General features: G+C 41.0%; 1 protein-coding gene across 1 annotated transcript in view; it reads left to right on the top strand.

The window, feature by feature from the left end:
• Window positions 1-215: 215 nt before the first annotated feature.
• rnf213a (ring finger protein 213a) overlaps window positions 216-27,494 on the top strand; it is a 33,351-nt gene continuing 6,072 nt past the window's right edge. The window contains exons 1-57 of the mRNA XM_046029993.1: window positions 216-306; window positions 2,190-2,298; window positions 3,279-3,433; window positions 3,735-4,445; window positions 4,584-4,762; window positions 4,879-5,046; window positions 5,419-5,624; window positions 5,751-6,040; window positions 6,136-6,395; window positions 6,551-6,763; window positions 6,881-7,073; window positions 7,164-7,219; window positions 7,449-7,623; window positions 7,717-7,878; window positions 7,963-8,061; window positions 8,151-8,273; window positions 8,432-8,615; window positions 8,851-9,024; window positions 9,181-9,333; window positions 9,419-10,038; window positions 10,193-10,352; window positions 10,432-10,649; window positions 11,544-11,681; window positions 11,795-11,959; window positions 13,022-14,309; window positions 14,428-14,609; window positions 14,719-14,874; window positions 14,967-18,575; window positions 18,672-18,796; window positions 19,151-19,261; window positions 19,341-19,465; window positions 19,548-19,670; window positions 19,769-19,830; window positions 20,008-20,161; window positions 20,239-20,380; window positions 20,481-20,672; window positions 20,774-20,904; window positions 21,002-21,159; window positions 21,261-21,467; window positions 21,798-21,985; window positions 22,124-22,244; window positions 22,380-22,480; window positions 22,583-22,765; window positions 22,959-23,125; window positions 23,231-23,333; window positions 23,436-23,550; window positions 23,733-23,940; window positions 24,069-24,265; window positions 24,383-24,505; window positions 24,609-24,719; window positions 25,338-25,580; window positions 25,669-25,744; window positions 25,881-25,915; window positions 26,030-26,130; window positions 26,216-26,372; window positions 26,599-26,773; window positions 27,285-27,379. Coding sequence (XP_045885949.1) covers window positions 2,199-2,298; window positions 3,279-3,433; window positions 3,735-4,445; window positions 4,584-4,762; window positions 4,879-5,046; window positions 5,419-5,624; window positions 5,751-6,040; window positions 6,136-6,395; window positions 6,551-6,763; window positions 6,881-7,073; window positions 7,164-7,219; window positions 7,449-7,623; window positions 7,717-7,878; window positions 7,963-8,061; window positions 8,151-8,273; window positions 8,432-8,615; window positions 8,851-9,024; window positions 9,181-9,333; window positions 9,419-10,038; window positions 10,193-10,352; window positions 10,432-10,649; window positions 11,544-11,681; window positions 11,795-11,959; window positions 13,022-14,309; window positions 14,428-14,609; window positions 14,719-14,874; window positions 14,967-18,575; window positions 18,672-18,796; window positions 19,151-19,261; window positions 19,341-19,465; window positions 19,548-19,670; window positions 19,769-19,830; window positions 20,008-20,161; window positions 20,239-20,380; window positions 20,481-20,672; window positions 20,774-20,904; window positions 21,002-21,159; window positions 21,261-21,467; window positions 21,798-21,985; window positions 22,124-22,244; window positions 22,380-22,480; window positions 22,583-22,765; window positions 22,959-23,125; window positions 23,231-23,333; window positions 23,436-23,550; window positions 23,733-23,940; window positions 24,069-24,265; window positions 24,383-24,505; window positions 24,609-24,719; window positions 25,338-25,580; window positions 25,669-25,744; window positions 25,881-25,915; window positions 26,030-26,130; window positions 26,216-26,372; window positions 26,599-26,773; window positions 27,285-27,379 — 14,166 coding nt within the window. The 5' untranslated portion in view covers window positions 216-306; window positions 2,190-2,198. The remainder of the gene's footprint in view (window positions 307-2,189; window positions 2,299-3,278; window positions 3,434-3,734; window positions 4,446-4,583; window positions 4,763-4,878; window positions 5,047-5,418; window positions 5,625-5,750; window positions 6,041-6,135; window positions 6,396-6,550; window positions 6,764-6,880; window positions 7,074-7,163; window positions 7,220-7,448; window positions 7,624-7,716; window positions 7,879-7,962; window positions 8,062-8,150; window positions 8,274-8,431; window positions 8,616-8,850; window positions 9,025-9,180; window positions 9,334-9,418; window positions 10,039-10,192; window positions 10,353-10,431; window positions 10,650-11,543; window positions 11,682-11,794; window positions 11,960-13,021; window positions 14,310-14,427; window positions 14,610-14,718; window positions 14,875-14,966; window positions 18,576-18,671; window positions 18,797-19,150; window positions 19,262-19,340; window positions 19,466-19,547; window positions 19,671-19,768; window positions 19,831-20,007; window positions 20,162-20,238; window positions 20,381-20,480; window positions 20,673-20,773; window positions 20,905-21,001; window positions 21,160-21,260; window positions 21,468-21,797; window positions 21,986-22,123; window positions 22,245-22,379; window positions 22,481-22,582; window positions 22,766-22,958; window positions 23,126-23,230; window positions 23,334-23,435; window positions 23,551-23,732; window positions 23,941-24,068; window positions 24,266-24,382; window positions 24,506-24,608; window positions 24,720-25,337; window positions 25,581-25,668; window positions 25,745-25,880; window positions 25,916-26,029; window positions 26,131-26,215; window positions 26,373-26,598; window positions 26,774-27,284; window positions 27,380-27,494) is intronic.

The raw sequence follows: 27,494 nt of genomic DNA, 5'->3' as shown, positions 1-27,494 counted from the left end.
CACTTTCTAAAACATTTAAATTAGAATTATTGATGAGTTGAGGTGGATAGATCTACAGTAATGACTTGAGTTTTACACATGGGCACTTGCTGTGCCCCATTCCAGAAAATTACCAATATGAGTCATTAAAAACGTATACTTTATTAGCGGACGCCCATTTCTGACAAAACGAAACTTTAAAAGACATGCGGAAATGAAACGACGCCAAAGTGATTCTCTGCCGGTACATCGCAGGTCCAGCAGAGATGACTTGTGGACTTTTCCTTTTGTAAAACAGAAGACGATGCAGCGGAACACTCTGCCGAGGTAACGTTAGGGCTGCTGTTGTTTTGTTCTTTTGTAGAAAGATGGGGGTAACAACGTCAGACCTTATGTTATGACAAACTAGGAATAAACTAATCCTATTAGCTGGAGTAGGTGTCAGACGTCGCTGTCACTTGTGGACACTCCTGAGTAAGTCTAACGTTAGTTCAAACTGGCTTTGAATGCGGTCTAATGTGGCTGACGCCTGGCCTTGTAACGTTACATACACAGTTTACTGTCGCTGTTGTCGAGCAAACAGACCCAGCTAATGTTAGCTTGTTTATGAACGCAGCTCAATAGACATACTGGTACATGGCGAGCTAGTTAACTAGCTAACTCGCTGCCAACTAGTAGAAAGGACATTTATTTTACTGTGTTGTTACTGCAGTTGATAAATGTCTCGTGACACCGCAACGATAAAATGGCAGCTGCTGTGTTTGTTTAGTTTACATTCTCAGTTTTCTTGTTGTCAAATGATGTTAAAGGCGGGCACTGAAACAGGATGTGACTTAACACATACGTACACGAAGCAAATATGTGATTGGCTGAACTACGCAGCCAAAGATCCTTTCGTTAGGAAGCAGATTCACTCGAAGCTTGAAAAACGTTGTCCCATCTTCGAGTTCATAAATATGAATATTTGCTCTCCTTCTGCGGTTATTCTTTGCAATTTCCCCTCCACACTAATATTACTACAGATGATTATTTTACAGTGTTTTTTCACACGTTCCAGATTTTTAACAGTTTGGTGCACAAACAAACAGGCATCCTGTATAATTTAAGTGCCAAGCCTTATTTTCTCCCAGTATGTCATACACATTGAACATATAACTGTGCACAGAATGAAATCTGTCTCCTGTTTTCACTGGCCCAGATGGAGCAGCATGACACACAAGAGTCACAAAAAACCATAAACATGTTTGGACAAAAAACAAAAAAAACAACAACCCAACAACAACTCAATTACTCTCTGTGGGTTTTAACATTGGAGCTAATCGTTCCCCAGGGTGTAGCCACAGAGGGTTTCAACAAAAAGAGAGCAGAGCTGTGATTACCAGTTGAAATGCTCTAAAAGGAATATAAGTATACACCCAGTAATAGGGTATTTGAATATCTTTTCCCAATTTTCACTAGTGATTTACAACAAATAAAATGGTAGTGATACATTTTACACTCAGTAAAGAGTTATATACTTCATCATTTTATTGTTTTACAGGTGTTTCAGCTTTTTAACTTATTCCAGAACTAGGCGTGTCTACCATGTATATAAACAAGGAGCAAAGAAAAAAGCCTGTCTTATAAAATACACTACCTAGCCTATCTACTGCATTTTCCACCCCAAGTGAGGTCATGTGGTGCAGGAGCAGCCATATTATTTTATGAGTAGGCAAGTTTAAAAAAGGCTTTTTATTTTTTCTACAGAAGAGTACTACTTTTTTCTTCTCTTAACTAGTTTTGATCAGTGTTGTCTTTTGTAAAGCCTCAGGGGGCAGTGTATGTTTGTAATAGTAGTGTATGTAAGTATGTTTGAGGAACTTTGAGGCATAGCCTTCTCTAGTGCGCGGTGAGACCTCTTGGTTTTTCCTCCTCTTTGGCTGCAATGATTGGATGTGAAGTCGCGGGATTGAAGGTGGGCGTGCAGTGGCTCACTGACTGATGTTATTTCCATTTCCATCACGAAACAAAGTGTTTGTCAATAAGTTGGGCAAGACTGCTCAAAGTCTACATGAAAAAAAACAGTTTGCTCAGGGCGGTTGTTTTGCACAGCTGAACACTATTTCATCTCACGAGGCCTCAACCGGCAGAAACTGAAAGTGAAAGGAATCTGCTACAGTATCGGGAACATTGTGTTACATTGCAGTTGTACTTGTTTCTTCCTTTTGCAGAGTCTGAAGATGAAGTGCTCAGCTTGTGGCCATAATATACTGGAGAAGGCAGCCAAGTTCTGCAGTGCATGTGGCCTGAAGCTGTCTGTCCTGCCTGCAAACACACAGGGTAAGTAGATTCATTTGGACATTTGGTTTAACATTATGTACTTACAAGATTGTTTGATGAGGTCCACACAATGTATAAAAAGAGCAACTATGATGTTATGTTAAAACAGCATCAAGAATAGCCCATAATCTGGATTACATATATTGCACATTATCAGTAATTACCAGTGTGCCATAGAGGGCTGAGTGTATGTATTTTTTTTTTGTGTGGGACCACATGATCACCTGACACAATTTTTGGTTTGAACATAAAACTGTCAAACCTCTATTGAATGTCACTTTCTCCCCAAATGCTAAATTTAACAAGTTATGTGTGAAGTAAGCATTAATAATGAGAAGTGAATGCCTCTGTTCAAAACCTTTTTATTCTGTATATTGTCATGACATGAGCCTACGTTACATTACTTATGTAGCAATGAAGCAAACCTACAAAGTGCATAGTGTCAGTGTTACTCTTTTACCATTAGATGGCAGAATCCCTGCATTATCTGTCCACACTTTTGCAGGCAGTAGGACGGGTTGGGATTGAACAAACAGTGCTTGACGAACACACTGAGTATGATTACATTTGAGATAAAGTTCTATATTGTGACCTACTTTATAAAGAACCGACGGGGGAAATGCAAACTTAGCCCTAAGCCTAGGTGTTTTGTAACTGATAATTAAAACAAAAGTAAAATAAATAAAAGGCCCAGATGAGTCCACAGAAACAACACATGAATATTTTCTGTGTTATGATCGTGTTCCTTAATTTGGACATGGCTTTCAAAATTCTATTCTTCGCTAGCTTTTAATGTATCCTTCAAATCTTTACCAGCCATGTGATTTGGATTTGACTGGAAGGCAAATTAGTCTATGGCAATACCCTACTTCTGATAACTGCCGGAGCACACAGCACTGTGTAGTTCATTCATCCTCTCTGTGGTTTTCACACATCTTTGGATGCAGTCTGATTTGTAATACCGCATATTTTAAATCCAGGTACAGGAGATGAGCCCAAATCCCTGGTAGCGGTCTCGGAAGGTGCAGCTGAGAGTTCAGTCTCACAGAAAAACTCCCCCCCTATGGACGGCAAGGAATCCAATAAATCCCCCAAACGACCGAATGATGAGACAATCAGCAACCCAAAGAAAAAGGTGAGTGTAACTGTGTTGCCTTGGTTCTAACTTTAAAACATCTCATTTCTGTTTCCAGTGCAATTTGCAATAGCTGCACAGTTTTTTATAGTCAGCAGCTACCACCTTTAGCTAACATATTCTGCAAACTGTACTTTGAGAAAGTAGAATCAGCATGATTATGACTTTAGTGAAAAGCTGGGACATGTTAATTGAAAACAAAATATAAAGACATGCATCAAGTCCAACATTCTTATAATGTTATGCTTAGTTTTGTAAAGCGGTTTGTAAAAACTGATCGTGTACCTTCTGGTCTTCATAGAAAAAAAAGAACAGGAAGAAGAACAAAAAGAAGAAAGATGGCAACGTGTCATCAGTCCAGGATCAAAGCCACTCTGATCTGTCCCATGTCTCCATGGGAGACAACCAGGGGGAGAAGACAAAGGACAGAAGAGACTCTTCTGACAGTGAAAGCTCAGAAAATGCAATGGATGAAACACCAGACTCACTCCATGATGGGTCCTCCCCACTAGAGAGCCAGCCTAGTTCCTTAGTAGCTAACAATACTGCTGCACCAGCTGAAGACACACAAATCATTCCAAGTGAAAAGACTGCTTCCCCAGAAAAGGCAAGAACTGGGAGGCAGTCTGAGGAAGCTACAGGTAACCCAGATGAGGGAGAGAGCAATGCACACAAATTTACTCCGGATCAGGCACTCAACAGAGCACCAGCTGACACTCTGACTCAACTTCTCACCTCAGAGGACAGCAAGAGTACGACTCAGTCAGGTTCAGGCAAAGGTGCTAAGGCCACTAACCCTAAAGATCAAAAGACTGACCGACAAAACTCAAAGAACAAGACAGACACAGCTGCCACTAAACAGCCTACACTGGACCAGAATGCCAATGTGCAGCCAAGCGTGAAACAGACAGGGCACAACAAACAGAAGGGAAAGAGTCAGCAGGAGCAGAAACAGAAGCCCGCTGTGGTAGCTGAACAAAAGATGGTTTTTGGCACTCAAGCACCATCAAAGGTAATGCTGACTAAAATTTATGTAAAGGAATTGGTATTGACAAACAGAAGCCTACATTTTAGTGGAGAAAGCACATTAGTTTATTTTCATCAGTTTAAGTTGTATTTTTAATAGACATATTTAATGCTGCTTGTACAGGCTGAAAGCCCAGGGTCCAGTGTGGACCCGGATGGCACAATAGAGCCCATGGTGGTTCAGCAGTCTGGGAGCAGGCAGGACTCAACCGCAGCACAAACATCAGACTCTAACAAGGGAAATAAAGCTGGCACTAAGGATAACACAGAATCCAACACCCCAGCTGCCCCTCCACCCAAAAGGTGAGGACATTCTCTCAGATGGTTCTGTACATTTGCTTTTGATCACTGTACCAGTTATACGTCTGTGTGTATCTAATGTTTGCTCTATGTTTTTTCTATTTGTATTTGCTTTTTAGGGTTACCAGGAACAACACCATTGCTGCACGTGACAGACTCACAATTTATTTCCATGCGGTTCTCTCAAAGGATTTCAAATTTGATCCAGAAGAAGATCGTGTCTTTGTCAGGGCTGGGTTCCGCATTGGGACATGGGAAGACAATGCAGTGGAGCTGTTTGTGACCAGGTACTGCTTCCTGAATTAACTATCAATTAAACTCAAATTGTGGCTTATTGTAATAGGCACAACAAACAATAATACATCCAAAAATAATCCTCAAAAATCCAGTTTTCAAGAAAAGAGTTAAAAATTTAAATTTCCTCACATGATCAATGTTGTACTTATTTATACATACTGTGTATATACTGTACATACTTTGCAGCTTGCTTGATCTCATATGACTAACTTCTACTACTTGTACGATCCTCAACTCAGGGTTAAGCTGCGTCCCCTAGTGGCTGAGCCGAGGCTGTGGCTTTTGATGTGTCCATTGTCTAACTGAGCTACTGATAATTTCCTACCTCACTTATATTTGATTTTCTTTTCTTTTCCACACAGGGATCTTGGAGAACATGGGTTTCTAGTCGAGGGCAGTCTGCCGACGGTGAAAAATGAAGCTGAGTCTGTGTCGATACCATACAAATATGTTGTCTACAAGAGTAAAAAGAACAAATATGAGTTTGAGTTTATATACAAATTGGATTCTACACAACACACTACCAACAGATGTCTGTTTGTGAAACCACTCCTCGTCAATGACGACGGTAATGGAACCTTCACTTGGTCCAACTGTAATTATATTTGCCTGCATGCTAATGGCAGGTGGTTATTATATTATGATGTATTTGCATTACACACAGTTAAATTTCTGTTGTATCTTTTTTGTAAAGGAGACTGGCATCAATATGATGACATCATTTGTGCTGAGCCAACAAAGAATGTGCTCGAACGCATTAAAGAAAAGATCTGGCCTGAACAAAGGAAGAATTTGATTCAAGGCAGAGAGATTGCTGGGAATATAATGCTGGAGACCATATTTGATCTTCTCAGGAGCTGGACTGTTGCTAATTTGAGAAGTTTTCTGATTCAGCTGAATCAGTTCTTTCAGGTTTATGCAGAGCCTTTTGTTTACGAAGAGAAACAAAAGAAATGGTACTCCTTAAGCTATGGAAACGATGACGTAAGTTTGGAAGATCTTACTCTTCAACACAGCAGCATTATACCTTGTCTAGAAACACTAAGGTAGAGTGATCTCATATTACATTCATCTCCTAGGTGATGAGTATGCTAAAAGAATTCATGCTGAGAAACGTGATTCCTCAGCTGCTGAAGGACGGAGACGGGAAGATGCTCTACATTCAGGATCCCATGAGGGCAGCTGTGATCATGCTCTGTGTATGGAGACAGCATGGTATCAAACTGAACAATACTGAACTTCATCGTCTCTGCAATACACTGTGTCTGCCCAAACTACCCAAAGATGAGTTCCTTCAGTACTGGGCAGACTTTTCACAGGATGTCGCTGTTCTCCAAAGGTAGGTGCCTAATCTTTTCAATTATCCAGTAATTATCAATAAATGATTGCTGTCATGATCTACAGACTAATGAGTAATAACTGTTAACTTACTTACTGTTAATATTTGCACTAAATATTATTGTTCAGAAGCTCATAAAATTGTCTTTGTTGTAGTCTGCCAGAATATTTGGTGTCTCTGATAAAAGCTGTGAAAACAGCAGGGATGCCTCGATGGATTCTGGTTCTTCCGCTCCTCCACCTCCTCAGACGCACCACAAAACCCTTTGAAGTACTACCTTCTGTAAACTCGAAGTACGGCTTAGCCTGGGCAGGTTTGCAAGGCGTTGAAATCAGTAACTCAGCCTACATCAGCAGTCAAGATAGGAAGTAAGAGTCCCCCTACCTTGGCCAAAGTACAGCTTATACAAACATCTTCAAGTGAATTTATTTGGAAATAGATGCATATTACTGTACATATGTGTTTACCAACTCTTCTGCATGCAGGGCACTGGTGAATATGATGAAAAGCCACTGTCACCTGATGGAGGTGGATGCGCTATTAGTGCGATCCTGCTTGTACTTGATGCCATTTGATGAACTGATGGAGTGTGTCAGCAACATCAACACTGAGCTTTTGGACATCCTTCATGTTTTTACTAGCAAGGCTCCTCAGGATATTTCCTACAGTAACTTCCAGGTGAAGTGGAAAGACTCGCTGAAAACAATACATTTGGGCTTGTACTATGTTTCCTTAAACTAATTATGTTCTTGGAATTTTTTTTAACAGACAGTATCTAACATTCTCTCACATATGCAAGGACACCTCATTGAGGATAAATACAGGTGATTTGTTCTTCAATTATTAGCAACATTTCAATTGAATCGTAAAGGCACAAATTCAGAAATAGACAGATAATTTCTGTCTGTTGGTTAAATTGTTTTAAGTTTTAAGTTCACATTTTAAGATGTGTTGTTCTTTCCATATTATTTTATGACTATGTTGCTCTTACACTGAAGGTAACATGTTTATCAAATGTGATGCTTTGACCTTCTTCTCTTGTTTTGTTCATAGTACATTTACCGAGGCCTATAGGAAAGGGTGCCTAGCAACAGCAGTGAAACTATTGGAGAAACTTTGCCAAGGAGTCAAAGTGGTATCATATAACCAGAACTTCCTTGATATCCCTGTAGCTTGTATGAATCTGGTTGCGTCAGTGTCAGACTTTGTTCACTGTAACAACCAACAGGTATGTAAAGGCAATCTTATGACAGTCTATTAACATTTAAGACGGAATTAAGTCTTTCTAATATCAGATACTGTGCTAACATTTCTCATTTAGGAGACTGAGGAAGGGGAAGGACAGCAGCGATATGCTAAAGACTTAGTGACCTCTCAGGCGTTGGTCATTATGAGAGACTGGATCAGTCTGTCCTTCAGACAGCGTTTGCTCAACAGGGTTCTGACATCCCTGTACCAAGTTGAGGCCACAGCAGAGATTGAAGTGAGCAGTTTTGTTATATTTTGGAAATAAAACACAAAATATACATATAATGCTCACAGTGCTCTTGTTGGTTGTGTTTTACAGATGTGGAACAACATAATCTCAATCCACTTCAAAGATGAAGATTGCACCAAAGAATGGAGACAGAAATTCACAATGGATTTTGAGGGCAAGTACAAGCAGGTATGCGATACATCTAGTTAATTGCTTTTGGTTAAGCTGTAAGGTAAACAATAAAATATTTAAAACATTTTGTGTCTGTCTGGCCTTAGGAATCTGCTGTGGATCAAATTGAATTCTACTGCACAAAGATGGAGGACCTCAGTAAATCCCATCCACACATTGCTGCTAGTATTGAGAAGTGTGCTCTTGAGGCTGTTACATCTTTGTGCCAAGTATGATAACTTTTAAAGTTTACATATATTAATGGCACCATTTAAAATTATAAAAATATATAAAATATTTATAAACTTTGTTAAAATTGGTGAATTACAAATAAAATCTACAAAGAAAATTATTTTAATGTTTACTGCTGTTTTTACCTCCTATGCAGACCAAGTCTGAGGGAAAGCTGTTGGAGAGGCTCAAGATAAACTGGAAGTTTGGGAAACTTATCTCAGCCATTATCCAGAAATCCTGGCCAAGGGACCATCAAGGAAATTATGAGGAAGATGAAGAAGTGGTTCTTCGGCACCTACTTTCATGGACAGCTGCCAAAAACATTTTCCAACTACACGGTACCACCTCAGGGAAAAATAAACCATTAAAACATGTACAACCCACAATTCTGTAGGGTAGTGAGGTAGAATATAATGGTTAAAAACAGAGTGCCACCCTGTCATGATCTTTCATTTATCAGCAAACACCCTCCAACAGTGGCCTGGGCTCCATTCATGACATCATGGCATAGGTTAAGAATTGTAATCATTGACATGGGTTTAGAAAAAACACTTGACATCTCTGTCGTTGCAGGTGCAGAAGAAAAGGTGATTGAGAAACTCTCTCAGGATGCCAGGGACAGAATTGCCATAGCCATATCATCATTCACAGCCATCAAAAATCAGCTGGTCCGTGGAAACGTTAAGACCAGCCTGCTCAAAATCATTTTGGAGAGGAGAAATGTCTTCTTAGATCTGCTGAAGATCGGTAATAAGAGTCTGCTTGTCATTAAAGATTTCTCAAAAAATGTGTTCAACATTTAGTAATAAACGTGCTTATGATGCTTATTTCATTTAATAGTGTGCGCTAGCCTAATAGAAAAATAGTGACAAGTGACATGTATGTGTGATTTGATATCAACAGATTGCCTCTCTGAGAATGAACAATACAAGGATAATGGCAAAATGAAGAGGCTGTTACAGTGCAGACAAGACGAAGTGAAAGCTGTGTACCATGAGAAGGAGCTTGTGGACGTCTTCTTAACAATGAGCCGCAAACTTGAGGAACATATCACAGGTACGGTGGTCGTGTCAGGAGAATCAGTCAGTTTGGTTTGATCATGCAAACATGTAACACATGTTTTATTTAATCTCTGTGATAGTTGATGTTGCCGACATGGAAGAGAGACAGCAGGTCAACATTGAGGTCATGCCTCTGGACCATTTCATGGAGGTTCATCAATTTGACCAAATGCCCTCCCCCATGGCTGGTGTTGTCACCTACTTCAATCTGGATGAAGAAATTCGAAACATGGCAGAGGACCTATACACCTTCAGAGACAGTTACATATTCAAAGTGTGCTGGGAGAACCAAGCTAAACTCCTGGCTGCTGCAGAAATGGAAGAAGACAGTCCTGATGAATGTGAAGTAGCGGACATTATGGCAACACCAGAAACGATACATGATGACATTTTCAAGCCTTGCTTTGCTAATTACAAAGATATTTACACTTGTCTGAAGAATGGCAGTATAATCCTTGAGGAGGTAAATCATCTCTTCCATGCTTACAAGGGCAAGTACGATGAGCTTGCAAAGGACCTGGACATCATGTGCAGAGTTGATAAATCTACCGACAAACAGTGGATCCACAGCAGAGTTCAACAGATCGAGCAGTACCACGAGCTTCATCTAGCTGTGGCTTCAGCTGAAATTATCATGAAGGTCAAAGAGACGCTTTGTCTTCAAGGGGACTTTAGGGTTTTGGAGACACTCACAGAAGTTGTAAGTGTCCATGTTTGGAACAATGTATATTGCATCCCAAAATATTAGACATTATGTGAAAATTCATCAGGCTGAAAACCTTCCTCTGCATACGACATGTGCATCCTTCTGTATTTGAAGACGTGTACAGATAACTTTTGTCTCCTCCTTTCAGAATCATGCAGCCTTTCAGAGAGAGCCTCTCAATCGGATTGACAATGACTTGATGCAAGCAAAGATGGTTCTGGTGGACATCACTGAGCCTCGCAGAGTGTGCCTACAAGAGCTGGGACTCAGAGGACACTTTGTAAAATGGGTAAAAGACGCACTTGAAGGTAAGAATAGTTATTATCTTCTGTAGTCACAATGTTAATGTATTAATGCTCATTCACAAAATTCATAAAATCTTTTCAGATATAAATGAGTTGAAGGTGTTCGTTGACCTGGCTTCCATCTCTGCGGGAGAGAATGACATGGACGTGGATCGTGTTGCTTGTTTCCACGACGCTGTGCTCGGCTACTCTTCTATGCTATATGAGCTCAAACCAGACTCTGATTTTCATGTCTTCAAAGAGGTGCTCAAGAAGCTCTGGAGAGCTTTGGAGAATGACAGCAACCTACCAAAAAAACTGGTAAGAGGGCACCTTACTAATACGAGTACTAAATAACTTCATCATGATAAAGTATGACAATTCAGCCCTTGATCTAAAGATTATCCTACGGAGAGTACACGGCGAGTCTATTTTTGACAGAAGCCGCGTAAAGTAGCAAAGAGCATATTAACTGGACAGGAAGTCAGACACAGAAAAACGGCATAGAGAATCCGGTCTATTTTCGAACTAAAACACCCTTTGCTGACGATGAACAATAAACACAATTAAAACAGACAACAAAAAATCAAGGACAAATTAGCAATTCAACAAATCTGAACAAGTCTGCAAAATTAGGCAGACAAAAGCTCTGCTTCTGAAATGCTCCTTGTGGGTTATGAAGCAGTGCAGAGGACAGAACCAAACTGGGTTGCATAAAGATGTGCCTGGTATAGAAAAACAAAAAGGACAAATGAAGTCAACAACATCTGGCAGGCATAACACTCTGCTCCTGAAATGCTTCCAGTGGGATTTTGCAGCCACAATGCAACGCAGCCGTGCCCTGTGGTATCCCCTCGTTACTGTTGATGCTAGTATAAATCCACAGACTGTTGGGAATGCTTGATGAACATTAAATCACTTTTAGTAGATGGTTTGGGGCTTTCTGCTTCTCTGCTATATTCTTCTGGGCAATTTGGGCAAAGTTAAAGTACAGATGACTCAAGACATTGAGATTGTTTTACTTGCCTTGGTTAAGATCTTGCTGAAGGGAAAACATCTCTCAAATACATTGATGATAGATAACCCAATTAGCAAATTAACTACAAAAACTCACGTGAATGTTATTATAATACAGTGAGGGTACTCACTGTTTGCTAACCCTAACCCTAATCGTATACTAAACAGCACAATTAACAATATTATCTTCTTTTGTAGCGGGACAGTGCACGCCATTTGGAATGGCTGAAGACTGTGAAGGACAGTCATGGGTCAGTGGAGCTGTCCTCTCTTTCTTTAGCTTCCGCCATCAACAACAAGGGTATCTACCTGATCAGTGCACAAAGTGTGAAAAAGGTAAATAATAAAAATCCAAGATGACGGCCAATGTGCATGCAGCACAGAGGTTGTTGCTGAGAACAACGTTCTAACAAAATGATGTATGATTGTGTTTATGTTTTTCAATCTAGTTGAGCCTTGACACTGCCCTGAAGCTGCAGATTCCTGAGGAGCATGATGAGGGTACGCAGATGCGCTGCTATTCTCTTGAGGACCTGCGGGAGCTGCAGAACAAGCTCATGCTCATGTCTGGGAAAGGGGATCAAGGGCAGAATGAAGTTGATCACTTTGCAGAGGTATATAGAATTATTACATTAACAAGTCATTTTGTTTAGCCTGGAAGATAAAATCCTACTAGTACTACCAATGCTTCTACTACTATTTCTGTACATCTACTGATGACAACTATTATAAGAATTTTTTCAACAGTGATGACTTGGTTTTACTTAAAGGTCCAGTATGTGATATTTAGGAGGATCTATTGACAGAAATGCAATATAATATACATGGCTGTTTTCAGTGGTGTATAAAGACCTTGCATAATGAACTGTTATGTTTTTATTAGCTTTTAGAATGAGCCATTTCTATCTACATACACCACGAGTCCTCTAACATAGGATGTCGCTAGTTGGCCAAATTGTATCTAGATTGATTTTAGAAAGTCTGGAAAGCAAAAACCACATGAAATGCACTTTCTGCAAATCAGATGCATGCTTCAACTTAATTTGAAATGCAATTTCAATCAGATATCCACAGTTGTCACAGTTCAGATGCACTGGCTGCTCAAATCAGATTTCAGAGTGTCTTTTGCGTCCCTCGCAATGCGACACATACAGATGATATCAAATTCAGAGTGACAGAAGTGCATCAGAGCAACTAAGCAGAATCCATGCTGCCCGCCGTCAGCAATATAGTAGAACTCCTCCATTGCTGAGTTTGTCTGGTACAACTGAGGAGTTCTTGACAATGCAGTTATTAAGAGGGTGATATGATGGATCTCCATTTTTCATGCATCACTTTGGACTCACATGCATATGTAGTTACTCTAAAGTCTTTACCACAGCAACCCATGCAGATAGATTGGTAATGTCTGGACAAATCCAATCTAATCACTTGCAAATAACAGTGCAGACAGTCTTTCTTAAAGATCTGATTTAAGAAACACATCTGATTTGCGTACAGTCTGAACAAATTCTAAGAGATTATTCAATGCCTCATTAATTAATCATAATTGTCTTGGATTTTATTTATGAAATTGTTTTCCTTGTTCCGGAGCAAGCTTGTATGCCTCCTGAATGAAATATACATACAAAAATGAGACAAAGTTGCATGTGACTAGGTTTGTATTTATTTTTCAGGTTTTTGCCAGTGTTCAAAGACTAGCTGAGGCATTCATTGCCCTCTACACTGCTGGAAATCCTCTGTTCAGACACTGGGAAGCACAAATAAACTGCTCTTTAAGCAGTAAGGAACCGAGCATTATGATGGACTTCAATCTGGGCAGTGTTGTCAGTGTTGTCATTGTGGAGGGCAGCATAGAGGAGCAGCTTCCAGAATTTTGCAGGAAAATGGAGAAATGCTTGGAATATTGGATGGGTTTTGTGGACAAACAGAGATCCCAGCATTACTATCTGAACTACTATACAGCTGAACAGATTGTCTACCTTTGCAGTAAGCTGATTCAGCAAAATGTAGCCAATGTGGAGGACCAAGTTCTCATGATGCTCTCGTTCGTCAAGCCAAATTGCACAGCCTCAGACTTGAGACAGGTCTGGCATGAACTCCAGTATGAAATCCTCACCAAACCACAAGAGCTAAATGAGGACATTGAGTTCCAGACTTTTGTTGTAGTGCCAAGAACTGAGCTGGGAGAACCAGACTTCACCAGTGAATTGGATTTTCTGCCAAGTCTTGTGGAGCAAGCAAGTGGTTCACAAAAATTTGATCTCATATGGAATGCTTACATGAAAGACATGAAGAATTTTCTCCCGCACATTCTTGATATAAAAAATCTTGGCAGACTGTTAGAAATACTAGCCAACAAAGAAGATGAAAGTGAAGAAGATGAAAGTGAAGAAGACATTTCTGATGATAACACTGGGAGACTTGTAATGAGGCAGCTTCCTAATGGCTTGGGCGCTGGAAATCCAAACCTCATTGTTTGTCCGCATGATGACGTCTTGACATCTTGCATCTCCATTTACATGAGTAGCGAAGAAGAGACACTTCCCACCTATGATGAGGTCCTCTTGTGCAACTCCTCAACACCGTACGAACAGGTGGAGCTATTCCTCAGACGCTGTCTCAGCACAGGGTACAGGGGACAGAAGATATACTCTCTACTGTATGGAGATCTGCTCACTTATGATGTGAGCTCCAAAGTTGAGAACTTTTTCCAGCGTATGAAAATGCAGAGCAGGAAAGACTACAGACTTGTGATAATCTGCAGCTCGGAAAGAGAACATGCATACCTTCCTTCAGCCTTCAGCCAGTATAGATTGCACATGGTTCCCCAGGAGCCTTTCGTGAGGATCCAGAGGTACCTCCACAAACACTTTGTTGTCCCAGCAGATCAATGCAGTGCTGCAGCTGCATTCAAAGATCGACTGTGCGTTGGTGTCGTCTCTTCCAAAAGGGCTGGTGTTGGTGTGTAAATATTTATAGTAATATAATAGCAATTTCAAATTGATACATTTTACTGATGGGTAATATTTCACTCAAAGATTAGTATACCTGCTGTATTTACCTTTTTATTTAATTGCAGGTAAATCTCTCTACATCAAGAGGCTGTATGAAAAACTGAAGCACTCAACCAAAAAGCCATCAATGATGAAATGCATTCGCTTGATTGAACCCAATGTTGATGAGAATGTCATCCTTCAATCTCTGTTGAACACACCCAAGAGGAAGGAACTCATGATGTTCCATTTTGACATCACATCATCGGTAAAGGGTCTCAAATTAATACTTAGCTTAGTGTAATATAACTTTAATAGGACAGGTCTCGAAAGCTTACATATGGTGTTAATGGACTATATTTTCTGTGTTTGAAAAGGTGCAGAAAGGTCTCAATGAGTTTCTTTTCAAACTGTTGATTCTACGCTATTTGATGGACTCTGAGGGAAAGACGTGGAAGTGCAGCGACAAGCAGCTGTATGTCATAGAGATTTTAGAGCCGACTGTCAAGTCAACCAGAAATGCTTCACGGCAGGTAAGAGTTTTTGCAAGTTTGGCACAGTCACTAATCATTTGTTTTAAAACTGTTGCTTATCCTGTCTTGTGTTTTCATCTCTTTCTGCATAGGCTCAAACTGTGAACAGCACATTCACGGATGTGTTTCCTAATATTTTTTGCCGACCACCCAAAGAGGTGCTAATGCTAGAGATGAGAAAGCAAGATGACCCTACCATTGTGAGCCCTGACGACCCACTGATGGATGATGAAGAATTCAGGAATGAAGCTTTTCAGCGGCCATACCAGTATCTCACAAGGTTTCATAACCACAGTGATCTCGATGTGTTCACATATCAGGGTGTTGAAGGGTCACACGTGGAATGTCTTCAGATGCTTCTCATGCACTGTGGCATTATGGACCCATCCTGGGCAGAACTGAGAAATTTTGCATGGTTCCTTAACCTTCAGCTGAAAGACTGTGAGACATCTGTTTTTTGTGATGCCACATTCACTGGAGACACACTAACTGGATTCAAAACCTTTGTGGTGGACTTCATGATACTAATGGCAAAGGACTTTGCCACTCCATCACTCAGCATCTCTGACCAGAGTCCTGGCAGGCTGCAGATGGACCTGACTGGTGTCCGAGATGAAGACTTGGCTCCTTTTTTGATTAGAAAGAGATGGGAAACAGAACCACATCCATATATCTTCTTTAATGATGACCACGTGTCCATGACCTTCATTGGTTTCCATCTTGAGCCCAATGAACAAAACTCTGTTGATGCCATTGAGCCCTCCTCTGGAAGGGTGATAAAAAAGAATGTCATGGCAAGGGCATTGTATGAAGGCCTAAAGCTACAAAGAGTCCCTTTCAACATCGACTTTGATGGCCTTCCAAGAGGGGAGAAAATCGAGCGAATCTGCAATGTCCTTGGTATCCAGTGGCCTCTTGACCCTGATGAAACATATGAGCTCACAACTGACAACATACTGAAGATGCTGGCAATCCATATGCGGTTCAGGTGTGGCATCCCTGTCATTATCATGGGAGAAACAGGGTGTGGTAAGACAAGGCTCATCAAATTCCTTTGTGAGTTGCGCAGGAGTGGAGTGGCCACTGAGAACATGAAACTGGTGAAGGTGCATGGAGGGACAACTTCTGAGATGATTTACACCAAAGTCAGAGAAGCGGAAGATATTGCTTCTATTAACAAGCTAGACTATGGATTTGACTCTGTTCTCTTCTTTGATGAGGCCAACACTACCGAGGCCATCTGCAGTATTAAGGAGGTCCTCTGTGACAAGACAGTCAGGGGGGAAAGATTGACACCCAACTCTGGGTTGCAGATTATTGCTGCATGCAACCCTTACCGAAAGCACACAGATGAGATGATTCAGAGGTTAGAATCAGCTGGCCTTGGGTACAGAGTTCGAGCTGAAGAGACAGATGAAAAGCTTGGGTCCATCCCTCTCCGCCAGTTAGTCTACAGAGTTCAAGCGTTGCCACCAAGCATGATCCCTCTTGTGTGGGACTTTGGCCAGTTAAATGATCACACAGAGAAAATATACATCCAGCAGATTGTGCAAAGAGTGGTTGAAAACAAAGAAATTGGCCAAAATAACATACAATGGATCACTGACGTCCTTTCATCTTCACAGAAGTATATGCGGACAAGAAAGGATGAATGCAGCTTTGTGAGCCTGAGAGATGTAGAACGCTGCATGCAGACTTTTGTTTGGTTCTATGAAAACCATGTCATGTTGTTAGCAGAGCTTGAAGAATTTGAGAGTAAACTAAATGCTGAGAAGAATGAAAGGCATCAGAGACAGCCTGAGGTCAGAGATCCTGTGCTCTGGTCCCTAGTCATGGCCATAGGAGTGTGCTACCATGCCTGTCTGGAAAATAAGGATAAATACAGACAGAAAATCAGCAAAAGACTACCATCAGGATACAGCCAAGCAAAGGTAATGCAGGAAATCTCACTCATGCAGGATTTACTTTTGAGAGGTGTGCCAATGGGGGATACTATTGCAAGAAACAGTGCCCTCAAAGAAAATGTCTTCATGATGGTTCTCTGCATTGAGCTAAGAATCCCTCTCTTCTTAGTTGGAAAACCTGGAAGTTCAAAATCTCTGTCTAAAACTCTGGTGGCAGATGCAATGCAGGGCCAAGCTGCTCATTCTGATCTCTACAAAAGACTTAAACAGATCCATTTGGTGTCTTTCCAATGTAGCCCTCACTCAACACCAGAAGGCATCATTAATACATTCAAACAGTGTGGGCGCTTCCAGGAAGGAAAGAACCTGAAAGAGTACATTTCAGTTGTGGTTCTTGATGAGATTGGGCTGGCTGAGGACTCTCCAAAGATGCCACTGAAAACCCTCCATCCACTGCTAGAGGAGGGATGCATTGATGATGAGCCATTGCCACACAAAAAGGTTGGATTCATTGGCATCTCCAACTGGGCTTTAGACCCTGCAAAGATGAACAGAGGCATTTTTGTCTCCCGCGGTGACCCTGATGAGAGGGAACTCATCAAGAGTGCTGAAGGCATATGCAATTCTGATGCAATGGTTTTGGAGAAGGTCAGGGATTTCTTCCAACCTTTTGCAAGAGCCTACTTGAACATCTGCCGCAAACAAGGCAAAGGATTTTTTGGCCTACGTGACTATTACAGCTTGATTAAGATGATTTTTGCAGTGGCCAAGGCTTCTCAACAGAAACCCACAGCAGAGCAAATCGTGAAGGCAGTGTTGAGAAATTTCAGTGGCAGGGATGACGTGGATGCCGTTACTGTCTTTACCAAAAGACTGCAGATTGCACCCAACCTGGAGAACATCACTGCCATTGAGTTTGTGAGAGAAAACATTCAGGCAGTTGGACAGGAAGAAGAATGTCGGTACCTGCTGGTGCTAACAAAAAACTATGCAGCGCTTCAGATCCTGCAGCAAACCTTCTTTTCAGAAAATGGTCAGCCAGAAATAATCTTTGGATCCAGTTTCCCAAAAGACCAAGAATACACACAAATCTGCCGCAACATCAACAGAGTAAAGATCTGCATGGAGACAGGTCAGACCGTTGTGCTCCTAAACTTGCAGAACCTCTATGAAAGTCTCTATGATGCCCTCAACCAATACTATGTCTGCTTGGGAGGACAGAAGTATGTGGACCTTGGACTGGGAACCCACCGTGTGAAATGCAGGGTGCACAAAGACTTCCGGCTAATTGTCATAGAGGAAAGAGAGGTGGTCTACAAACAGTTTCCGATACCTCTCATCAACAGGCTGGAGAAACACTACCTGGACATCCATACTGTCCTTAAAGCTGACCAGAAGAGGATGGTGGATGAATTGGAGAGATGGGTGAATCTTTTTGTGTCTCTCAGCAGTCAACACGCAGCTGCAACTCAGACTTACAAGTACCAACCGCCAGACGTCTTCATTGGCTACCACTCAGACACGTGTGCTTCTGTGGTACTTCAAGTAATGGAGAAGCAGAAAGCAAGTTTGGAGAACTCAGATCCTGAGAGGAGAGTGCTGGACGAGGCTAAACTCATACTGCTCAAATGTGCAACACCAGACTCAGTGGTGCGGCTCGACTGCACAGGCCTTCCCAAAGTGGAGAGCGAATATCTGGCCAGGGTCTACTTTGAAGAGCAGAATAACAGCTGTTTGGCTGACTTCATTCTTGCTCACACAAGGCAGGAAGTCCATTGCTACTCCTCCTTCACAGAGGTAACCCTAAAATTGTCATACAATACCAGTTTAAAAAATAGTGTTGGAAGTCCTTATAAGTAACCTTACCTTTAAAATTGCCATTTTAAACCACAGGTGACAACATTCTCCAGACTTCTAACAGCATCTGACTTGGAACCACTGGAACAAATGTTTCATAGTGTTGAGCTTCTCTCACTCCAGCAGTTTGACACAGAGCACTCCTTCCTGAAGAAGATCAGGTTTGTTGATATATTGGAGAACGTATCTTTTTACACTTGATATTAGTTAAGCTTGTTGGTATTCTCGTATAGTAAAAAGCAATAAACAAGGCTATGAAAATTGTTAATTTTTTGGAAAAGCATTTTTAGTAAACCTATACAAAAGATGAACAGAAATGTTTTCATGTCAGAGGGCAGTTATTATATTTTATTAAAGCTATTCAGATATTTTAACATCTGCATTGTTACAATATTTGTAAGGACGTACTATAAGTTCAGAAAAGCATTGAATAATTATTAGCAAGTATACATAACTGCCGTGATTTTTGAGGTGAGAATCTTAATCTAAACATAAAAATCTCTGTTTTCTTGTAGGAACTTTGTCATAGCTGGAAGCAGTAACACAGGACCCTGCAACAAGATCCTCATCATTCAGTGCGATTTTGATGAAGCTTCTCATAGTTCCAATGTCATTGCATCTGCAAAGTAGGTCCAACATTTCCTCTCTATTGTGTATGCACCTATGTGTGGTTTTGCCATATTGAGTTTTGCTGGTTGTTTTTAGGTATTCGTCCATAAATGAAATCAACAAGATAAGTCAGGAGAGCATGGGAAGCAAGGTGTTTGTCTACTTCATCTCCAGACTGCCAAGAATAGAAGGAGGGACTTCTTACATCGGCTTTCATGGAGGTGAGGTTACTACAGCTTGTGAATTTAAATGTTCGTTCGTTTGAAGAATATAGAATAATCTAAGACATGTTCACATTTACAGGCCCATGGAGATCAGCTCACATTGATGACCTCAGGCGATCAAAAGACATTGTTTCAGACATCAAAGCCTTGCAAAACATGACAATCAGTCAGATGTTTGAAACAAAAATGAATCAGCCTGAAGGTAACAAATTGATAAATAAGTGATATAATTTCCTCTTTAAAAAATTTCTACACATAAAAATGTTTTGTGGCACTAAATTGCAAAATATTTATTTACAGCCATGGAGGTGGATAACATGTACACTGACAATGAGCAGGAGGAGGCAGAGGTAGAGGAAAATGTGAGTACAGACAATGTATCTTAAACCAAAAATCTACATTTATAACATTGGACATATGGGCATCAATTTTAGAAAAAAAAAATTTTTAACTCCGCACACTGTTGTCTGACAACAATTACATCTAATTTTATTCTGGGTTACTTGTGACCAGTTTTTGACCACTGTGTCTTGCTGCAGGGCTTAAATAACGTTGTGGATACAACAGCACTGGTGCGGAGCTGTGTGCAGAGCGCAGTAGGCATGCTGAGGGACCAGGTGGAAAGTGGTGTCCGCAGTACTCGGAGAGTTGAGATCCTGCTGACACTCCTCAGTGACAATGATGAAATAAAAGGTAGTAACAACAACCTTTTTTTCCCTGGATTTCTTTTGTTGGAGTTGCAATGCTCATCATGTTATCTTACTCATCAGGTGAATTTCTGCAAACTGTGAAGAGGCACCTTCACTCATTGCTGGCAACTCATGATGGTAACACCTTCTCATCCATCAAAAGCAACTGGGTCATTAAAGAGGCCTCAAACATTGATGCCTTGCAAGAAGGAGGCACCTTCAGGTGAGCGCTTCAGCACAGAATGCAAAATTTCAGTGTTTGCACTTTTATGTATTCCTGTTTTCTGGAACAGCACTGTTAACTTTTTGGGGGGTCATGACAGGCAAACCTTATGGAAGCGCGTTCAGGCTGTCGTCATTCCCCTCTTAGCGCAGCTGGTGTCAGTCATTGACCGTGACCAAAACTTGGACATCCTGCTAGATAGTAACTGTGGAGAATCACTCAAGAGGCTGTGGTTAGATATCTTTAGCAATGATAAGCTGCTGGAAATCCCACACCTAACCCTGGACAACAAGTAAGTGGTGGTCATAACTGCACTTTGCATAAAGGATACCAAATACTTATAATACTCTTTACTTTGCATATTTAAACATGTTCTTATTTTCTCTTTCACAGCTCTGAGAAAAGAACAATTCTTGTACAGAACTACATTGCTCAAGACAGGAACATGAGCTGCAGCATGCCCTTCAGTTGGAGGATCAAGAACTACCTGGAGGAACTCTGGGTTCATGCACGTCAACATGAAGGTAATAGCCTATTATTAGTTATTCTTCATAACTGAAATATCTCTACTGTGATGTTGTTGACTTTTTGCTTATTACATTAAATGTATATGTCTGTCAGGTCACACTCAACACGAGTTTGATGAGTTCTTTTGGAAGACACCGCTGGGACGATACATCGCGAAAGCAGACCCATTAATGCAGTCAGAGTTTTTTCACCGCTACATTCAGGATTTCATCTCCATGACGATGAATGTGACTAGTCAGGAAGATCTGAAGGTTTTTTTTCTGCATTAATTGAAGCCCCTCCTACATTCCAGGCTACATCTGTATGATGGTGTGTGCATGTATAATCTAATGCACATTATTTGCTTTTCTAGCTTCTGTGTGGGGCCTTGAATTGTTGTGTCAATGAGCTGAGATTGCAGCTCGATGCCACAGATACGGCAGTATCTCTTCCATGGGTCCATGCTGCTTATCATGAGTTCAAGAACCGACTGCAGAACCTCTCCAGAATGATCTGCCTTGAGCCCCAGGTGACCCAGGACCTCCTGAAGAATCCTCATGCCAGTGACAGGGATGAACTGGTGAGCCTCAAAAGACTATTTAAGTATTTTAAATTTTTTTTTTTTTCTTTTTCCACTTTGTTCAAGGTTTTTGAATTTGGCATGTATGATTTTGACTTTAAAGAGGTCATTTTATGCTCATTTTCAGGTTCATAATTTTATATAGGAGTTGTACCAGAATAGGTTTACATGGTTTCATTTTCAAAAACCGAGTGAGGCATCTCACTTGTATTTGATCTTTGTTGGGAGTGTAATAACGGAAAGAGAAAAAGTCCAAAAGCATAATATTATATTATTTTTGCCAATATTTGCTACTTTTATTGTAGTGATCATATTCCCCCTGTCTCCAAGGTACTCGATGTGTATGCTGCGTTTGCATGTGTGGAGCACCTGGAGCCTACACTCCTGGACACAGACGCCCAAAGACAAGCCTGGCTCAGACAGGTCAAAAAACTCCAGGTTCCCATTGAGTTGATCTGCTCGGAGGACAGTGTGAGACGCTATGGAGAGAGGAGCAAGGTGATCGTCTGTAGAGTCCAGTAAGTAAAGCTTAACTAAAAATATTGAAATGGTCCAAGTTGGACAGTTGTAAGGGCTGAAGTTTCTAGATTGTCTTTAGATACTACTTTAGCTGTGTTGAGTTGGATGGTTATTTGTTTGCGTTTCTTTGTTCTTAGAGCTAGATGGAATCGGATTTTTTCTCTCTCCCTTTTTGTGGAGCACATGTTGTTGGGCATTGAGGAGGTAGAGAAGAAGCTGACACCTTTAGTTTTGGAGCACACTAAAGGGCTTGGCCAGGTTGGTCTGGGTTCTTTGCAGTAACAGGAATTTTTATGAGATGAATTCAATAAAGTACCAAAAAACTGTATCCACAATAACCACAAAAATTCCTCCACACATAATAAAATGTATTTTGTCTGCTCTTTCATCAAGATACTGGAAACAAATTCAGACCTCAAAACTCTGCAGTCATTTGAGGCAGTAATCGGTTTGCTTAAAACCTGCAAAGATGGAGCAGTCGAACGCATCTTCAGGTAGAAATTCAGTTTTCTATCTTTTGCATTTATTTTAAGAATCTCTCCTACTGCATTTTGCCTCTACTCTGTGTCTTCACCTGTTGTTTATGTTTTATCAAGGTTTGGCCTTACGCTGTGCCCAGTGTGTATGGGAGACCCCCAAGATCCGCTCTGCCTGCCATGTGAACACATCTACTGTGTGGCCTGTATCAAACAGTGGTTGTGCCCCGGTCAGATGTACTGTCCGCTCTGCATGCAGCCAGTTAACGACGACTTCCCCATGGTTCCTTCAGATGACATAAGGTTGGTAACTGGATGTGGATTAGTTTGTTCTTCCTAAAAGGCACAGATATGGTGTGGTTCTTTACACACAAACACACACAAAATCCTTTGATGCGTCCTGTGATGTTAGTAGTTCCTTCATACGATATAGATAAGATATGCTGTGTGAAACTGGTTTGTTATAAATTGTAACTCTGTCTCTTGTTTTGTGTAGGATTCTTATCAATCAACATGCTCAGTTCAGGAAGCAGGTTAATGCTTTCTTCATTGACCTGGTGTCCACTGTGTGCTTCAAGGACAACTCTCCCCCCTGTTCAGCTATCATTCTCCACTTGCTGTCCTTTCTCATGGTGGAGGCCAACACCGTCCCCATTCTCAGAGGTAGAACTATACCTCTAACTCTGGTCCCTTGTCTGTGTGCACAACCATGTAATTTCTTATACATGGTTTGTCAGCTCTGACCATTGTTTTTTGTTTGTTTATCAGGTAATCGACAAATTCTGACAAAGGTGCTCTCACCGTTTGATGACTCTGTGGATAAAAATCCAGTGGTTCGGTCGGTAGTGCTCAAACTTCTGCTGAAGTACAGGTGAGCTGCTATGGTTTCGTTTTGTATAAGGCCGATTTATGTACACTCACTAACATTTTTACACTGTTTCACATTTTTGTATTAATTGTACTGTTTCTGAAGCTTTGATGAAGTGAAAGGTTACCTGCAGCAGCATCTCGTGGCAGTTGAGCGGAGCAACATCTTGGAGAAAACAGACAAAACTGAACTGTACTTGTTGTACATTAACTGCCTGGAGGTACACATGAATGCAGACTCTTAAACTATATATTGGAAATAAAGCCTTTTTGTGTTGTTCAGCAACGCTTGTTAAGATAAATAAAATGTAAATACACTTAACGCACATGTGGACTGTAGTATCATTGTGATCCAACTTGTTTTCATAGGTTATATTAATGTTTTACCTTTTCATTTCTTTAGGATTCAATGTTTGAAAGGTTGCAGTTCAGGTCTGTTGCAGACCAGCAGGTGTGCCTGCAGGATGAAAGTGCCTTCCTGACTGACTACCTGCAGTCACATGGTCAGTCTGCTGAAACAGCCACTGTGGACTATCTGCAGCAGGTGGCCAGAGTGCGTATTGACCTGGATATGGTTGCTAGCCTCATTGTGGAAAAACTGAGAACCGCAGGTGCGTAATTTTGATAAATTTCTCACTTACTGTACAGTCATCAGTGACTTAAACATGTAAGTACATTTATGATTGGTGTGTTCGTCTTACCAAAATGTCTTTTGTCTTTCTGTTTTTAATCATACCAGAGGCTCAAGAGAGTGGTAAAAGTGGAACCACAGCCTTCCTGACCAGTGTGATGAAATTGTGTAGGTTCAGTGGAAACAACTGGTATCGTGTCTACTTGATCCGTAAGATCTGCAGCCAACATGGAGTGGAGTTTGTCCAGAAACTCCTCACAATGGATAACATGAGCTGGCTCTTCCCTGAAGAAGTCCTGCAAAAGGTTCAGTTATGGCCTCATTGTGATTTTCAGTGTTAGTGCCCAAATGAAGGCAAGTTTGTATTCAAATTTAAATTTAGCAGTAATAAAATTGTGTCATTACATATTCATTACATCCAGAGTGAAGAAGCCACCCAAATAGACCAGTATCTTGTGTGTGGGGAAAACTACAAGACGATCAGAAATGCTGTCGCAAAGGGACTTATGGAAGCAAAAGTGGATGGACTGGACCAGACTTGTGAGGTAATGTTACTTCACTTTCCTGTTGTTAACACAACATCAGGTCAAGACTTTGCTTTTATGCATGTTTACATGGGTATCTTGTTGCTTATTTTTTTCTTCATAGGGGTGCAGATGCTTACCGCAGCGTACAACAGTTTATCTTCTGATGGCGCTGTACAGAGAAGTCACCACTCTCTACAGAGAAGCCAATGCTAGCTTCCATCCTAAGCCTGAGGTAGATGAAGACCAATTGAGCTGATCTTATATAATCTGTTGTGCTTGTTGACTTGAACTTGTGTGTTCTTTTAACCAAACTCCGGTGTGGTTTATTGAGAGAGAACGCAAACTGAACCATCTAATACAAACAAACATAAAATGTTTTGGGTTTTTTTTCCAGAGAATAAGAAGACAACCAGCAGTTAGTTGCTCAGAAGTCAACCAATTAACCAAAGAAATCTATAGTGTTAACTGATTTGACAGGGTTACACACAGTAGCTCCGCTTTAATGTAGACAAGCTGCAGACCTCCAATCTCTATTCATTAGTCACTGTAACTTACACTGTATATTTCCAGCTAAAGTGAGGCTTATTGTTGACCCTTTTCTCCCTGCTCTGCTTCCTGCCATTCACTGGTCTTGTGACGAGTTGTGCATGCCTGCCGAGAATTGCATGTATGCCACGGTTCCTCATGGGTCCTTTCTAAATACTGTTTAAAAATGATATTATATTCTATGTGTGGTTCATCAATGGTGATTTTCAAGTTATACTTTTTTATTCAAGTTATATTTTCCTTGCAATTGGGAAAGTGAATTAAATCTATCAAATACCCATATATAAATATTTTGTACCTACAGCAATTGGAAGCCCTGGAGGCCTACATCCAGACCTCCAAATTCCTTGCTAGCCCAGAGATGAAGGCCTTCGCCCGGGCTCTGGTGACCAACCGACTCGGGCCGTTGGGTGTTTGTCCCGGGACTTCTGGTGCTCAGTGTGTGTTGGTGGACTTAACTGTTCACCTGGCTGCTGTCTTGCTCTGTGGTACCCAGGGGATCTTAGCTCCCCTGCAGCAGCTGGCAATGTCACCAGCCAACATGCAGGTATGTATATTGTCAGCTGCTGTCAGTGTTGGCAAATAGGCCTCTTCTTCTTCAAAGTGAATTGAGTGTTTTTTATCTGTTGACACAGGCAGCCTTCTTGCCTACCATGCCAGAGGACATGTTAGCAGTGGCTCAACAAGCTCTCGGACCGTTGCAGTGGTACCGTAAGTCACAGCCAGAAAAAAATGTTTCACTCTCAATTTGAAACATCATTGAAGATTCTATACAGCCACATACACTACTTTTATAGTCATTTATAATTTATATATATATATAAAATATGATTTACTTTCACCATAGATTGTCCAAATGGTCACCCCTGCACAATTGGAGAGGTATGTTATGTTCAGTTTGACTCCGTAATGTGTGTTTTTTTTTTTTTTTGTTTGTTTTTTTTATAGTCTTCTTTTCATACTGAATTTTCTTGTGTCTTGTTTCTTTTTTTGTAGTGTGGCCAGCCCATGGAAAGAAGTTACTGTTTGGACTGTCGTGCTGAGATTGGAGGAAGCAACCACCAGCCTGTGCAGGGATTTCATGTAGTTGGGTTGCAGTAAGTGGCTTATAAGTTAATTCAGGAGGAATTTAAATAGTGTATATTTCCTTTTACATTGTATTTATTATTTGTCTTCTGACAGGGGTGACCGCACTCAGACGGGCCACATCCTCGGCGACCCCAGACGCAGGGACAATCCAGACATGCTAGACACAAAAAACATTTCCCCTGTTCCCTTCACTATTCTCCGCATGCTCACTCACATGGCCATGCTGCTCGGTGACTGCAGCCATCCACAGGTAGCTTGGACAAAATAATGAGGGTAGTTCTAATGAAGCCCATTTCCCAGTGCAATATATTCTTGAGTGTTTAAAGGTACAGTTGTATGGGACAGCAAAAAAACAACAACATGCTCACAAATAATGCAAACCCTGTCATTGTACTTTTGAAGCCCTGTCGATATCCTGCTGTTTGTGTTTAGGAGGGGGGAGTCTGGTCAGTCATCCACTTTATTTGTGTTTCTAGTTGGTCTCTAACATCATCAAGCCTCCAGTCCGTGACCCAGGTGCATTTCTACTTGCTCACCTGCGAAAGGACATGGAGCGTCTTAACAGATCCCTGGGTAAGGGGACAGACGACACAGTCAGCACTGTTCATCTGCTCATCGGCAGCCTCCTGGAACCCCACCAGCAACTAAAATGTAAGGAACAACTCACAGAAATCCTACTGCAAAACCTATTATCTGCAGTGTCAATATTTGGAGAGACACATTCTTACCATACATTCCTACTGCTATTATCATCACGTCTATTCTTAAGATAGTGAAAGCTTGTATAAAGTTTTTATTTTTTTATTTATTTTTCTTCCCGAACCTTTTCCTAACTTGTTACTGTACAGCTGCTGGACAGTGACAGAAAATGGGAAAGTGAGGAGAGGTGCTCTCTAGTGGTCAGAAATTGTTGGGCATTATATGGAGTAAGTCACTCAAGTCAACAAATTCAGGAAAGGTTAGGATTGCCCTTTGCAAAGTTATTTCAAGCTTTCCAGTTGGTCCAGGATGATATGGTAATGTAGTATCTTCAGATAGCTTTAACATTTTTTTATGTTTTGAGACCTGCCTACCTAGGCTACGTTTTGGCCCTCCCAAATATTAAACACTAGATTCACTGGATTCCCTTCTACTATTAAACCCAACTGCTTTTTCCTTTCAGGGCCTGCTCCTTATAACAATCAGCTCTCCACCAAAGAAGCTAGAAATGGATGGGAGATGGAAGTGAGCAACGCCATAATCACACCTCAGCTGAAGGTAGAAATACTTTAGACTGTTCTGAACAAATAAAACAAACATAATCTAATTTCAGCAAGTCATTCTGCCTGTATGTCAGAGATCTGCATTTAACATGTTTTTTTTCCTTCTGTCA

Source organism: Micropterus dolomieu, linkage group LG02 (genome assembly GCF_021292245.1).
Source record: "Micropterus dolomieu isolate WLL.071019.BEF.003 ecotype Adirondacks linkage group LG02, ASM2129224v1, whole genome shotgun sequence".
NCBI lineage: Eukaryota > Metazoa > Chordata > Actinopteri > Centrarchiformes > Centrarchidae > Micropterus > Micropterus dolomieu.
Note: the sequence above shows the minus strand (reverse complement) of the source record. Positions and strands in the feature narration are given on the sequence as shown.